The 14,745-nt window shown below is 53.7% G+C and overlaps 2 protein-coding genes across 3 annotated transcripts in view; one reads left to right on the top strand and one right to left on the bottom strand.

The window, feature by feature from the left end:
• Positions 1–14,745, top strand: part of DPH2 (diphthamide biosynthesis 2) — a 224,663-nt gene that overhangs the window by 20,808 nt on the left and 189,110 nt on the right. The gene's annotated exons all lie outside the window — the stretch shown is intronic.
• Positions 1–14,745, bottom strand: part of IPO13 (importin 13) — a 32,000-nt gene that overhangs the window by 16,451 nt on the left and 804 nt on the right. For both annotated transcript variants that reach the window (XM_079313904.1, XM_079313905.1), the window contains exon 2: positions 5,339–6,075. In XM_079313904.1, coding sequence (XP_079170030.1) covers positions 5,339–6,075 — 737 coding nt within the window. The remainder of the gene's footprint in view (positions 1–5,338; positions 6,076–14,745) is intronic.

Here is a 14,745-nt window from a genome sequence, read left to right as displayed (position 1 = left end):
ATCCCTCCCTGGCATGGGCCGCCATGCCATCCATCCCTCCTGATGCCCTCCCAGGGCTCCTGCTCAGCTTTGCCTACTTGAAGGCTGCTTTGTACAATGGGGTGCATGCAGGAGCCCTTACTGCTTACATGAACTCTCCCTGCAGCCTGTGGCATTAGGACAAAAGCTGCAGCCCCAAGCACTGCTGCAACAGAGCCTCTGCAAGTGAACTGCTGAGCCAGTGGCCATCAACTCTGGGCAAACCCTCCACTGCATCAGGTGTGGACCCCAGGCCTCTTCCCACCCATACCTACCATCAGGGCTGCCAGCACCTCTAACCTGCCCCTGCCACAACCAGCTCTGAGTAAGCTGTGCCTGCACACAGCAGCATCGATGTGGAGCAGAACAGCAGCAAGGGCAGACCTGTGGGCTCTTCCCACCATGCTCACAGCCCTCAGATTTGCACAGAGGCAGTCCAAGCTGCCAGCAGGAAACTACACAACTCTCCAGCCTGGGCATATCCAGAGTGTGTGCCATGTCTGGGATGAACTGAGCAGCCACCGTAAGGGAGTCCCACCCAGGGACAATGCTGGCCCCTGGCACATCTCGGGCTGCCACAGCCCAGTGCAGCACTGCTCTTCCACATCCCATGCCGCACATCAGCCTCCCCTCCTCTGCCTGTAAGGGATGGTAACCAAGGCAACGAGAAGGAGGCAGCCAAGGTGAAAGGCAGCCCAGGGCCCCCGGAGAGAGGCCGTGCTGGAGGCTGATGAGCAGCCTGCCTTTTCCCTGCCATTTCCCTGCCCGCCCAGGCGTGTTATCTGCAGCCGCAGCCTGTGCTCTCTGCCCGCCCCCTGCACGCAGGTGCAGGGCTAAGGATGCTGGAGTGGGAGGCATACATGATGTGCCCACCCTGGGGAAGAGATGGGAGTCCTGACACCAGGACAGCCACACATCCACCCCAGAGTGGCAGGGTCGCTTTTGCTATGGATGATTTAGGAGAGAACAAAGCCATTGGTGCCACCAGCACAGGGACAGAGTTGTGCCGGTGGTGGCAGCTTTCTCTCCGGGTCAGCAAGGGAAGACAGAGGAAACAAGGTGTCTACAATGCCAGCTGTCATCCCTCTGTGCTGCTGGGGGTGACCCTCCTCTTGCCCTCTCCCCCACAGAAAATAACACAGCAAAGGGTTTATTTTTGCATAAACCATTTCCAAGCCTCTGATGCTGTGTGAGTTATACATGTGGCAGCATGGGAGCAATGTGATGATGAAGAATTTGGAAATCAGATAACTCCTCTCCCTGGGAACCAATACTGCATGCAGGGTAAGCCCAAGGGAGCCAGAGCAGTGCCCAGAGAAAAAGCCAAAGGGAACCTTCCACTGCTCCAGTGTAAGGCAAAGCCATTCTTCCTCCACAGGACTGGGTTCACATTATCCTAGGGAGGTTTTTATGGCTTTATTACTTTTTCTGACAAGGAACCTGCTTCTGCTGGTTACCTTGAAATATTCAAAGGCCTGGACCTGAACTGATCCTCTGAAATCCCTGCACAGCCAACAGAGATAACCACCTAGATTTGCTTCTATGCTGCAATCCCATATCATTGAAGACTTCCAGAAAATGTTGGGTGAACCATGTCCCCTGAGCACCACCTTGCTCTGCTAACTGTTCTGCAGTTAGCATCCTGGATGCAAGGGTCCCTAGCCAGGAGGGAAATGCTTGCTCTAGATGAGTTGTTTTAACCACAGTCAAGTCAGCCAGAGCTGAGCTGCTCTATTCCATATCCAGAAGCATGAAGCCCCAGGTCACTCCACCTGGTCAGTGCTGCCTTCCAGCCCAAGGGACTGGCTGATGCCACATCTCTGACCAGGTGCAGAGCTTGCCCCACGAGGTGCTGCCAGCCACCACTTCCCACACCACTGTCAGTTCAGAAGAGCCCCTGGATGCCCAGCTTATTTCCAGCAGCCAAAAACTGTGAATGCCTGTGAAAGAGATAGGAGCATGGCAGTCACATGGTGACTCTTGCCCATGCAGCCCCTGTAGTGATTTGTCTTAGCCTTCCTGAGCAAGATTTGCTATCCTGGTATTTAGGAGTGGAGCAAATTTTGCTTTCATGAATTTGTCTAGTTCCTTTTCAAAGCCCAGTGAACTGCAGCATTTGCAGCTCCCTCTATGGGACCAGCATCTACTCTTGCTCTTCCCACAACCCTCTGCAAACTGCACCAGTGTGGGGAACAACCTGTAGAGGGGAGATACAGGCAAATGGAACAATCTCATTGTTCCTGATCCAAAATCTGAACCACAACTTAATGAGATAATAATCCAATCTTATTAAAATTCTGTTTCTAATGAAGTTCTTGGAAAACTCTTCAAGTGAAATTTCTCTTCAAAAATTCAGCACCAGGTACCAAGACCAGAAAGAGATGGGCTGTACACCAGGTAATCCCACAGGGACACCTGCAATCCTGCCAGGTCCACCACTGTAGCAACACCCTGCTGCTTTCAGAGAGGAGACTCAGTGTCCAACATCCATGCTCTGTAACTCCCACTATGAGCATACACCACAAGAAGGTCCCTACCCCACTTTGATGATACCCACTGCACTACAGGAAGGCCAAGTGGCCAAGTGGCACATGCCAGCTCTTCCCTTGCAGCACATGCTGCCAAGCTCTCTGACCCATTTAGCTGAGGGGATAATCCTCAAATGAGATGGAAAATACAGCCCAAGCCTCTCCTCTGCAAATGAGATGCAACACTACCTCCATTCCTCCCCTCCCACAACTCAGGAGCTTCCCACCACCTTCAAGAGCAGAGGTGTGCTCAGAGATGCTCCAGTGCCAGCTCCTGACCAAGCCTCCAAGGTTTCTTCTCAGGAATGCCATGTCCTAACAGAGGAGCACCATCAAGACTCCAGCAACACCCAAGCATATCTCCTTCTCTGGCTTCACAGGGCTCCCATCCACCTGGCAGGTACAGAGATCAAACACTTTGCACCTACACATCTCTGGTGCATCATTTCTAGTAACACCTCAGAGGCAGAAAACCACTCGCTGCTCCTTTTAAGTAGAGAAATGGGAGCTGCCAGCACAAGTGACTTACCCAAGAGTGAGGCAGCACTAGCACGTGGTCCTTACCCATGGGATCACACCTGCCCTAAACCTGGACACAGGTGCTGCAGCAGGACAGCTGCCTTGCAAGGTGGGGCTCCCCCGGGAAGATGACCCACAAACTATCTAACCCTCAAAGTCAGAAGCCAAGTTCATGAGCCTCTGAGACTTCTGCTGGTGGCAGAAGCACATCTGTATGGTCACCTCTGCAGCCATGTCAGTTAAGACAGCTGGGAGGGAGTGAGGGGAAAGACACAGTGTACAAAGCACTCAGGGAACCCACAGCAAAGTGGTGAGCCCCAGGACTAACCCTGTCACGGAGCAATGCTCTAATAAGCTCTGGAGAGGACCATGCCAGCAGCCCAGTGCCAAGAATGCGCCGAGCCTGCAGCCAAGAGCCCTGTGGAAACAAAGGCAAGAGACCATGGAGGAAGAGAGCAGCTGAAAAGCAGCAGGGATCTCCCAGACTATCAAGACAAGAGACAGAAAGGTCAGGAGACTCCCTGGAGGCTCTGGGAAAGAGCTGGATCCACTGTGGCTGAGTGACAGAGCCAGAGGGGTGGGACAGCTGGCACTAGGGGAAGCAGGGGGAAGAACACACTACAGTAGACACAAGAAACAAAGGGGAGGAGAGTGCCCACCAGGGCTGGGAAGATGCCGACACCACACGCCGCCTGGCAGGGCATCCCTGTGACAATGCCACCGCTGTCCCCACGCCCCAGGGCAGGAGCTGCACCAGCCTCACACACTGGGTAGCCTTTCAGGCCAGCTGCCTGCCTGAACTGGCCACTGCCTGCATGCCTACAGACAGGAGGGTGCTCTGCATGGCTGATGATGCCTCTGGGAAGAAGGATGGGGAGCAAGTACTGAAGATTCTGTAAGGCAGCAGCCATCATGGTAGGTCTGAATGGGGCAAAAAACTGCAATGCAGGGTCAGCACAGAAGCATAGAGGAAACCCCACTGACAAGTCACAGTTCTCTCCACAATTCAGATGAAAGCTCAGCAGAAAACTCAGACTTTTAATGCAATCAAAGGGCAGCACTGCAGGGCCAGGCTCCTGCACAAAGATACGGAATCACAGTCAAGGAACTTCTGAGACTCAAGGGAAACAGAAAGCAGGAAGACAGAGTCCAACATTTTAATAGTGCAGGTGACCTTCTCACACCTTCTCAGTTTCTGCCCCAGACCTGCTACAAGGTCTGAGCTGGCCCACAGCCTTTGCCAGGCACAAGAAAAAAGTTTGTGGTCACCTTCTAAACACTGACAAATGAGGCAACCCCTCCCCCTATCCAGCAACACATTAAAATCCTGATGGTTCCTTTTGTGCACCAGGATTTGCAGTCCACAGATGCAAGTCCTTGTCATGAAAAAAATCCTAGGCTGTCCTAGAGCTGGGGGACGTGCAGGCTGCCCCTGCCCATAGCCAAGGGGAGGAGCAGAGCTCACAAGTGCAGTGGCAGCATCGTTTGCAGCGCTGCAGAGGGTCGGAGCGTGCGCGATGTGCAGCCATGCACAGGGCATGCACAGTGGCAGCAGCTCAGCCCAGCCTTCAGGGAAACCCTCCTCTTCGGGGGAAGGTTGCTAAGCAGCCAGGAAGGGATGTGGCCACGGGAACTGGAGATGTACTGTCCCTTCTGCAGGCATTGGTCCCAAGAGCTGACAGCAGCTCAGCCAATGCAGCCAAGCAGACAAGCTCGGAGCCCCACAGTGCAGCCTCAGCAGGACCCGCTCAGCTGCTCCGAGGCAGCCATGGCCACAGACAAAGAATGACTCCTTGGCTGGCACAAGCTGTTGGAGCCAAGAGGAGGGAAAAAAATGTCAGATCTGGTTTTATTATCTCTGCATTGAATCAGCTCCTTGGCTGGACCAGTAGCACAAGGCAGAGGAAGGTCTCTGAACTCCTGCTGGCAGGAGTTGGGTGGTTTCTCTCCGGTTGGCTGCTGTAGGATCTGACACAAGGAGCCAGAAGCACATATTCTCATCTGCCTCAGAGGCCACTGGGGACAAGGGCTGCAGCTGCCCAAGACTTCATGGTCCTTATAAGCCAACCACAGTGCAAAGCCTTCCAGGATCAACCATGAGAAACCAACAGCCCCCAACTGCTTTTGATACTTTCCCACTTACAAACCCTGCCATCGTTACCTTCAGAGCCAAAAACAGCTAGAAAAAAGTCTGAGATTTTTCCTTCCCACTCCGTTTCCCTGCTGATGTCCCGGAACACCAGCCTGCAGCACACAGGAGAGGCTGCCCTTACCTCTGGGCATCGGGTTGGGAAATGGCATTGACCACAGCCTCCACTGCTGTGTCAAAGAGCTCTGGGTCCTGCAGAGAGGTGAAAGCTGCCTGGATGAGATTCTCGCAGTCCATCAGTGGGATCTCCAGCTGAACCCAGCTGGAGAAGCACTTCAGCACCTTCTGCTTGATGAAACCCGGGGAGTCCTGCTGCTGCAGCAGCTGCTCCAGCAAAGGGAAGACGGAGCCGCACTCCTGCGCCAGGACGCTGCGCACCTGGCCCTTGCGGTACTGCGGAAGGCGGCTGGTCTGAAACTCCTCGGGCAGCACCGTCAGCAGCTCCAGCAGCGCCAGGCACCGCGCCCGCCCGTCCACGTTGGAGTCCTCGGCCTGGAACATGCGCACCATGTCTGCCACAGCGCAGGGCCAGGCCTCCGGCATCATGCTGAGCGCCAGGGAGGCCAGCGCCACGCACAGCCGCGTCAGCACGATCTTGGAGCCGCTGGCAAAGCGCGTGATGTGGGTGAAGAGCTGCGACTTGAGGCTCTCGTACTGGTCAGCCGGGATGTCGTTCCAGTAACGGGAGATTTTAATGTGGAGAGCGCTGGCACCAAAGTACTGGATCTCAGGCACCTTGTCCATGTGGAGAAGCAGCCAGCTGAAGTGCCATGCCTGGGGGGACACCTGCGCCTGCATCAGCCATTTCTGAGCCAAGTTCTTGTTCTCGATGTTTGGGTCATAATACAGCTGATGGAGAGCCTGCAAGAGAGAGGGAAGCACCCTAGAGCAGCTGAGGAGCACCATTGTGGCCTGTCCTTCCTGGGAAAGGAAGGCTCACAAGGATGGAGCCCAGTGCCCAGGCTGCCCTGCACAGCCAGCCCCCCTCCCCAGGGCAGCCTGTGTTAGCTGGCCTCCCTCTTCCTATCCTCAGTGAAGCGAGAGTGATCTGGCAGCAGGAGAGGACCTGCAAAGCATCCTTCCCCTCTTCTCATGCTTCACTCTAGAAATGTCTTTTCCTTAGTCATTTACCATCGTCACCTTCACTCCTGCTGAATCTGCCTGCTTCCCTGCTGATGTGCCATCACTGGGGTGGCTGCAGGACCCTTCTTCCACATGAGGACTGTAATGGACAAGGCTGACCAGCACTCCTGCCTTCCACTCACACCTAATCTCTGAAAGGTGCTGTGCTCCACAGCTTGCGTCCATGAGCCCATGGAATGCAAGAGCTACTGCAGATATTTGTCTGCCAGGTTATGCAGAGTCTTGAAAACCCACAGCCACTAAGTTCAGGGATTAATCTCTCCATTAAGTCCCAAAGCCACCCAATTACAGCTGAGCCAAGACAGCTGGCATCCCACCCTGCCTCTGCCACCACTTTCTGTGACAGTCCAGCACTGCTTAGTCCATCTCTCCATATGGAGAAGAGAAACGTCACTTACCTGCTCCTGCAGCTTTGTAAGATCTAGTTACTGCTTTGCATAGCTCAGATCCACATGAACAGCTTCACACAGGCTACAAGGCCTTATTTCCAAAGGATTATTATACAGATATGAAGCCCAACCTTAATTAGCTACTTATCCTGAGTGGGTACAGCCAGCAACCAGTGATGTTCTCTCACAAGGAGGGGAAAAATAACTACCCCTTGCCTGAACTCCATCTTCCAGCAGTGAGGATTTCTGCCTGGCACAGCATGTTTCATTTCAAATTGCTGACTGCACATGCCAGGAGCAAGGAAAATCCATGACACCTGTCGGGCAATCAGGCATCCATCACACCCCACCAGCAAATCAGAGGATGATTACAGCAGGTGCAGAGGATTTTTTGGTGCCCCCACCCTGGCTCCTTGTCTCAAATAGCCTCCCCCTCCCCCTCTAAAAAGGTCTATGAAATTCTTGCAGTTCTTGTACCCAGGAGAGGATTTAAACCCTATTTTTAAGCATACAGAACTGGCAGCATGGGGCACAGGAACAAGCTTCCCAAGCAAGTGCCTCCTGCTGCTTCCCAGCTTGAGACCAAAGAGCAGGACAGTATGGCAGGAACTTTACAGAGTCGGCATTGCCTGGGTCATAATTTGAATCACTGCTGTTCAAGAGTTTGTGCCAGGGGAAAATGAGGATAACCTCTTTGTAAGAAAGAGGTTATGAAGTACGTCGTAGGAGACTGAGTCAGCCAACATGGGCTGCAGAGGGACAGTGTCTGACCCACTAAAACATCTATCCTGACACAGAAAAGGTTAACTCTACAGAAGTAGGACATAGGAGAGAAAAATCTGTCCCAACAGAGCAAGCCAAGGGGAGACCATGAGCTCCCAGTAGCTAGCCAAACCTTTGCTCTGTTTCCACTTATCTTGGACTTGGATGCAGGAAGCACCACTGAGCTGCTGAGGCAGAGGTAAGCACTGCCATCCCCTCTAAGCAAAGCAACAATTTACTTCACTACAGAGCAGCCGCTGCAGATGTGCTAAAAGCTCAGCCATTCCTGGGGGTAGGAACCTGGCTCCTACCCCTGCTGTCGTGCTAAGGACTGAGTCATCCTGCAGCAGGGCTGAAGCTGAAGCTCCCAACCATTACCAGCTCAGTCTCTTACTCCCATCAGAGCTTGCTGCTTTTTTTCCTTCCCAAATACGTCTCACTTGAGATTTCCACTATGGTGACAGCCCATTCTTTCCCTTCCCTGCTTGCTGGGCACTGTCACAAGGTGAAACAAGCAGTGCCCTCTACATGCTCCCCAACCCAGGATCCTTCCCCATCTCTTCCCAGCCTCTATTTTGATACCTCCAAGCACTTCCTAAAGAATTTATTTCTTCTGTTTTGAATAGTGCTACCGCTCAGAAAACTGTGGGGAGAAAAAATCCCTAGGCATCATGTATTACAAAGGCACAATGTGTACACAGGAGCCCTAACCTCTAAACCTGAACAAGCTTTGTAAAACACGGACCTCATCATGTGTGCAGGATGGGTCTGACCCAAAAGCTCCCCAGCTGCTCCCCTGTGCTGGCAACAGAGCTGCTGCATGCCAGTCTCACATCAGGGAAACTGCCAGGCACAGCACTGTGCACCCTCCAGGCACAACACAGTGAGCCCTAGGAGCAATGTACATGCAAGGCACCAGAGCAGGGATTGGCACACAGTCTGCCTGCTGGGAAGCATCTGAGGACTCATCCTCCACCTGGCTGGGGCTGCCAGTGCTGCTGGCTAAGGCCTGATCCTGCCAACAGGGTCTGCTTCAAGCCAGCAGCCTCTGGTGCTTCCATGTGATCATCCAACTGAATGGAGAGGAGCGAGCAATCAGGAAAAGCCCAACATGAGCTGAGGTGCCAGCAGGTACCAGCCCTGCACACACCTCCAGCACACACACATCCTGCAGGCAGCTGGAGTCACAGCACTGGCTACACTATGCTAAAACATCCTGGCTGCTGCATTATAACAATCACAAAGAGGGAGCATTACCATAGCTGCCCCCCTCAACACTTGTGCAGGGGAGATGTTACTACCCCTGCATTAAGAGGAACAGTTGGGTTGCAAGACTCCTTCCCAGCCAGGGCCAGCTTTCCAGTTGTGTGGACAGCTCTCCCATCACCACCATGCCAGGACCTTGCCTGCATCCCTCGTATTCCACGCTGTGTACAGTCCCCACTGTCACCAGTGAGCTCTCTGGAGAGACACCCAAGCCCAGCAACACCAGCTCAGAGCCCTGCTCCTCCTGCAGGCAGTCTCTGGGGAGGTTTCTAGCAAAGGTCCCCAAGGACATGCTGGAGCCTCCACTGCTCAGCACCTCAGGGTGAGAAGGTGAGTGGTAAGATTTATACAAAGAAATTCTGAGGATGGAAGCAAAGTTAATGCTGAAAGCTTATGCTACAAACTGTTGGAAGTCAGAAGAACATTCTGGAAAAGAGCATCTGCTCACTATCTCAGTCCCCTGTTGCAAGCATCCTGCCTGGGAGGGGACCAGTTGTGGTGGCTCCTGAAAAAAGCATGGCTGTTCCTGCCTGCATGCAGGACATCAGGGGAAAAGGAAAAGTAAGGCAGCACATGCCCCAGGGCTACCAGCAGCACATCTGCATCCAGTACTCTACACAGCACAGGAGACCCTTCCAGAGGACCTCCAAGGCTGGGCATAAATAGTGGGACCATCCTAACTAAACTCAAAGCAGCAGCAGAAGCCCCTGGGAGCAGACTAGGCTCTCTCCCTTGACCTACCACGCACATCAGCTGAGTACAATCCTCTGCTGAGAGCACTGGGCAGGGGACTGCAAGGAGACACTGCCCTCATGCCAGACCAGGCACCAGTATTGGCTGCTGTTGGACTTTAGTCTGGCCACTCAGGCCAGCACCATGAGACCCATCAGGAAGCACTGCAGAAGACAAGGGGAACTCATTAGCACCAAGAGGGAGAACCAGAAGACATGAAATCAGGTGATGTCTAACAGGGGAGGCTTTGTGCATTCCAATTTGAATGGGTAGCTGACACCAGACCTGCCTTCTCTGCAATTAGACCTGTAATGTGAGAGCTGGTAAACAGCCTGGCTGTCAGCTATGCCCTTTGGCCAGGGAAAGAGCCTTCTCCAACATCAGCTCTACTTGGCTGAAAATAATTCAAGCTTATTACGACAGCTCTTCCCTGCTCCAAAAAGCTGTGATCAAAGCCTCAGTCAAGCTTCAGTCACTGGAACAACATCAGCCCCTCAAGTAAGCTGCACTGGTACAGGGCAGCCTGCCCAAAAGACACGGGTCAGAGATCCCATGCTGGTTCCTTTGTCAGGTGGAATGGGAGCAGTTCAAGGAGAGTTACAGGCAAGCAGAGGCACCTGATCTTAGGCTGCACTCAAACAGCTCAAGAGAAGAGGATCTGCTACAAGCCCAGAACCCCCAGCTCTTACCCTTCAGAGCTTCTGCAGGGAGCCCAGTGGCAGCAGGCTGTGTCCCTCACTGCACTGTCTAAGTGCATTAACATGGGGTACCCTGCAGAGAAGTGTTGTGTCCACGCTGTTATGGGGTGACTAGACGAGCCTCAGACACATGGATGTGATCCCAGAGCAGGAGTGTGCTGCCTCCTCTTGTTCCTGGGGGCTCCATGGGGAGCCAGCTGCCCTCCAAGGGCCAGTCTGCTTGAGCACACAGAGTTGACAGCAGGTACAGCCCTGTACAGTGAGGTCTGCATCGCAGCTGGGGAAACAGAAAGCTGCAAAATACATTTCTGCTCTGCTCCTGCTAGCGTGCCCACAGCCATGGCACGGCAGGGGCAGCGGTGGCCACGGCCCCTCGGCAGCCACCAGCCTCCTGGCAGCAGGACCCCCGGGATGTTTCCTGCTGCAATCTCTCCCTGTCCTTTCTACTTGAACGCACTCGCACCGCCAGTGCTCCAGGCCTGCAACAGCACAGCCATTACCCAGGCTCTGCCAAGCGAAGGGAACATCATCCCTGCCCCCCTGCCTGCAGCAGCTGGCCCCCCCGGCCCCAGCGGGGCAGGCTGAGCAGCAGCACCCCGGGAAGGCGGCAGCCTGCCGAGGATAGCAAATGGATGCGAAATAAAGCCGGGCGTGCGCCGCCAGGCATGCTGCTCCTGTTCAAGGACCACATTCTGCCAGCAGTCTAAAAGAAAAGGGTTTTTCTCCCCTCTCCTAATAAAAGATGCTGCTGCTCTGAAGCCCCTCTTTGAGACCAGCTTGCCCACACCAAGTCCTTGGCTCTCCAGAAGAGGCTGCAGCCCAAACACAGCTCAGCAGCTTTGGCATCCCCTCTCACCACTGCTTCACTGCCGCCAGCCCCCTGCAGAGCATGGGGTGTCCCCAGCAGGGACAGGGGCTGTGGGACACACGAGCACTCCCAGCGAGAGTGGGCAAGGGCCTGAAAAAACAAAAGGTGAGTACAGAGAAATCCTGGAGAAGCAAAGCCCAGGATGACTTGCAAAGGTGAGCCAAACACTCCTGTCCTCTATCCCTTGTTTCTACCAAACACTCTCATGATGGAGTACACAAGCAATTTGAGAGATGAATTTCTGCTGGAGCCCAGGCACCAATCCCATCCATTCCTGCACCATAATACATCAGAGCTGAGATGAGGCTCCAGCAATGGCCCTTGTAGAGCTCAGACCAGCAATGGACAACAAGATGCTGCCCTCTTACCCCATCACCACCATGCCACAGGAAGGAGCCATGTGTTCAGTCAAGGTTGGCTCTGGGTGGAGTCTGCTTCTGCCAGAACATTTGCTTAAACGTATAACAAGGTGATTCCCTGCTTCCCTCAATTCTGCAAGAATCTCTCCTCCTAAGGCCCCCAGCTTCCCATCTCCAGTGTGGCTGCCACATCTCACATGTGCAGGCTGCCTCTACCGACTAAGTGGTCGACCCACTACCAGACAGAGGATGCCATTCCCTCACCCTAGAGTATTTGTAATTCTCTTATCAGGATTGTGAAGACAGGCAATAGCCTTCTGAAGGAACCAGATGCACTTGATTCCTCCTCCCCATCCTCCCGGGCAGAAGGCAGCCCCAGCAGCTGCCACATCCCCGAGGCTCAGAATCTCTGAGGAGCAGTGATCAAAGCCATCCCTCTCCCATTGCAGTAGGCTCCGGATGTCAGCTCCATGACACCCCGCCTACCCATCCTGCCAGAGAGACTCTGTGCATTCATCAGGCATCTCCAGAGAGGCACACGGCAATCTGGAAGGCCCAGAGATGCCAGACCGCTAATGTGCTAGGGAAAAGACGTCAGCGAATATTACAAACACCCCAGAGGATCAGAGGCAGGACAAGAGAGGAAAGACCTGGAAGGAATTCGACAAAAAAAAGAGGGCGAGAGCCCGCACTTGGGAAATTCACCAAGGAATGGCATTGCCTTCTTTCTTATTTCAATAAGATACTGCTGAAGCAGATTCAGCAGCACTAAGAACATGTGAGGAGGGTCTTGCATTCTTTCTCTCCTGTCCAATACTGCAATATTAAGGGCAAAAGGAAACCAATATCGCAGGGCACAAGTCCTACTTGTGCACTGCCCCTCTGAGATGGACAGAGCAGCCTGGAGTAAACATCTGCAATCCATCTTCATCATCACCTCAGCACCAGGCTATCAGTCACACCAGGGACAGCTCCTGGGCACACAAAAGCACAGGTAGGTCACAAACCAGACTGCACCATTTAGGCAATGAAAGGTTGAGCATTCTCACATCCTGAAGCCCTTGGCTTTCCCAGCCTTCCCTTCCCTCCAACCCCTTCAAACACAGCAACAGAGCCCCACTCAGCAGCAGGTGCAGGGGAAGCAGAGCCAGCCCAGAGCTGCTGGACTCCCAGCAGGTCCACACAGCGTGGCCACGCCAGCCAGCTCTAGCTGTGCTGAAGTCGGAGCAGCATCTAGGTCAGGCTCAGAAGAAAACAAAAAGCAGACAAGCAGCCCTCAGCTAGGACTGGGGGATGTTGACACAGTAACCTTATCAAAACAGCTCAGCCCCAGTGCAGCCATGCTCCTTCCCTGGGCAACGGGAGAGCTCCCTATGGAAAAACAGAGCAAAAATATACAAGGAGCAGCTTTCAGATGGTTCCTGAAGTACAGCACCTGAACCTGGCACCTGTCCACAGGCTTTTAGACCTGTCAGCTGGCCCTGCCTCCAGCACCTGCACCCTCCTGCCTCCCTGAAACCACTGTTCACAGCTGGAGGGATCTCTCTCTGGCACTGGTTATTCATGAACACAATGATCCTCTTCAGCTACACAGGAACCCCAGAGCCTGCAAAACCCCACTGCATAATAAACAACAGTAGGGGTACAGAAGGATTTTCCAGTGATAGAATCTTCTCCATGAAAACTATCAGAAGAGTGTGATAGGCACAGTCTCACCAGATTGCCCTAGCTACAACTGCCACACATGATGACTTCCACTGCAGGGGACCTGGTAAGGCTTCAGCCCTCTGATTTAAAAGATAACCAGCTCCTCACACTGTTCCTAACCTCAGCACTTACCACTGACTGACTCAGAGTGGAGTCAAACCCTGACTTTAATCAGTATTCTGCATTATTAATAGAGCCATGCACAAAAGCTGGCAGGTGGAAGAACCCAGGCCAGTAGGAGCATTCATCTGCCAGCATCACCTCTGACAAAGTGGCTCTACCCACCTGTCTCCCACCCACCCTGCCCCCAGCAAAGCCCATATTTCCTTCACCTTGTACCCCACAAATCTTCCAGGAAAAGACTGACACAGGAAGGCTCTGAGCTGCTGAACCTCTGTTTTTTTCTGATCCCACCCCATGCTACTTTTCCTGTTCAGGGACTGTGCTGCAGCCCACCACCAGCAGCTCAGAGCCCCACTGCAGTCCACAGCTGCACCTTCAGAGGACACCATTGAGATGGTAAAGCCTGCAGAGATCAGGAGAGGCAGAAGCAGGCTGGGGGAGGGGAGATGAAGCATCCTGGAGGGCATCTCTGCCTCCTCCCAGACACTGGGAGACTAAATCCTGAGCAGCTTGGCAAGGCTGAGCTGCCTCTCGGCACGGCCGCACCTCAGCCAGGCTGTGCCGGGTGCCCCCACCCTGGCACTGCCCACCCTTCCCGAGTAAGTGTGCCCCATTGTTGGTGCAAACAAAGGAGTGGTTTGTGCCTGAGGAAAAGAAAGGGAATCAGAGGCAAAATCATCCAGCAGCTCTGGATGTATGCAGATTAAGCTGCAGAAGGTTGCATGAATGTAGCATTTTCCAGACATCAGTTAATCCCCCGGCTATGCTCTGTCTCTATCTCCCTGGAAGAGATGGGCTGTGTCTCACCTGCAGCCACAAAGGCAACCAGAGACAAACCTGACATCCCTGACCTGACATCTCCTGTGAGGCCAGGCAACCTACTGGGGAGGGATGGGTGTGAGAAGCTTGGGGAAATGGTTTAGTGGTGGGTTTAGCAGGGCTGCATTAACCATTGGACGTAACGATATGATAGGTCTTTTCCAACCTAAATGATTCCATGATTCTGTGTGCCCACCAGCACGCCCATGAGTATTGCCTTGGCAAGGATCTCAGTCTATTCTTATAGAGGAAAAATGAGGACACCGGGATTCCCGCTAACTGTCTGAGGACCGAGCTATGGATGTCTGTTTTAAGTCTGGCTACAGGCTAAGTGGAAGAGTGATGCACTTGCTGTTTGCCCTTCAGGGATGCATCCTCTGCTGCCCTGCCCCCATCATCTCCAAGGTGGCCAAGGGAAGGGCTTTTCCCAGCTGCCCTCTCGGGTGTGCACTGAGGTGCCCTGTTTAGTCTCTGTGACAAACCCCAGGTCACACATCAGGTCACACATCAGCTGCTCAGGGTTCACCCCAGCAGCTGTGTAATGCCAGCAGGACTTGGTTTGCCGTGGCCATTCCCTGGATCCCAGATTTCTGCAATCAGCCTCAGTCCTGCTGCCCTGCAGATGCTTTGAAGGACCTCACGCATCAGTAGGAGCAAAGGGGCTG

This window comes from Erithacus rubecula (assembly GCF_903797595.1).
Source record: "Erithacus rubecula genome assembly, chromosome: 10".
Taxonomy (NCBI): domain Eukaryota; kingdom Metazoa; phylum Chordata; class Aves; order Passeriformes; family Muscicapidae; genus Erithacus; species Erithacus rubecula.
The sequence above is the reverse complement of the archived record's forward strand: the minus strand, read 5'-3'. Positions and strand labels throughout refer to the sequence as shown.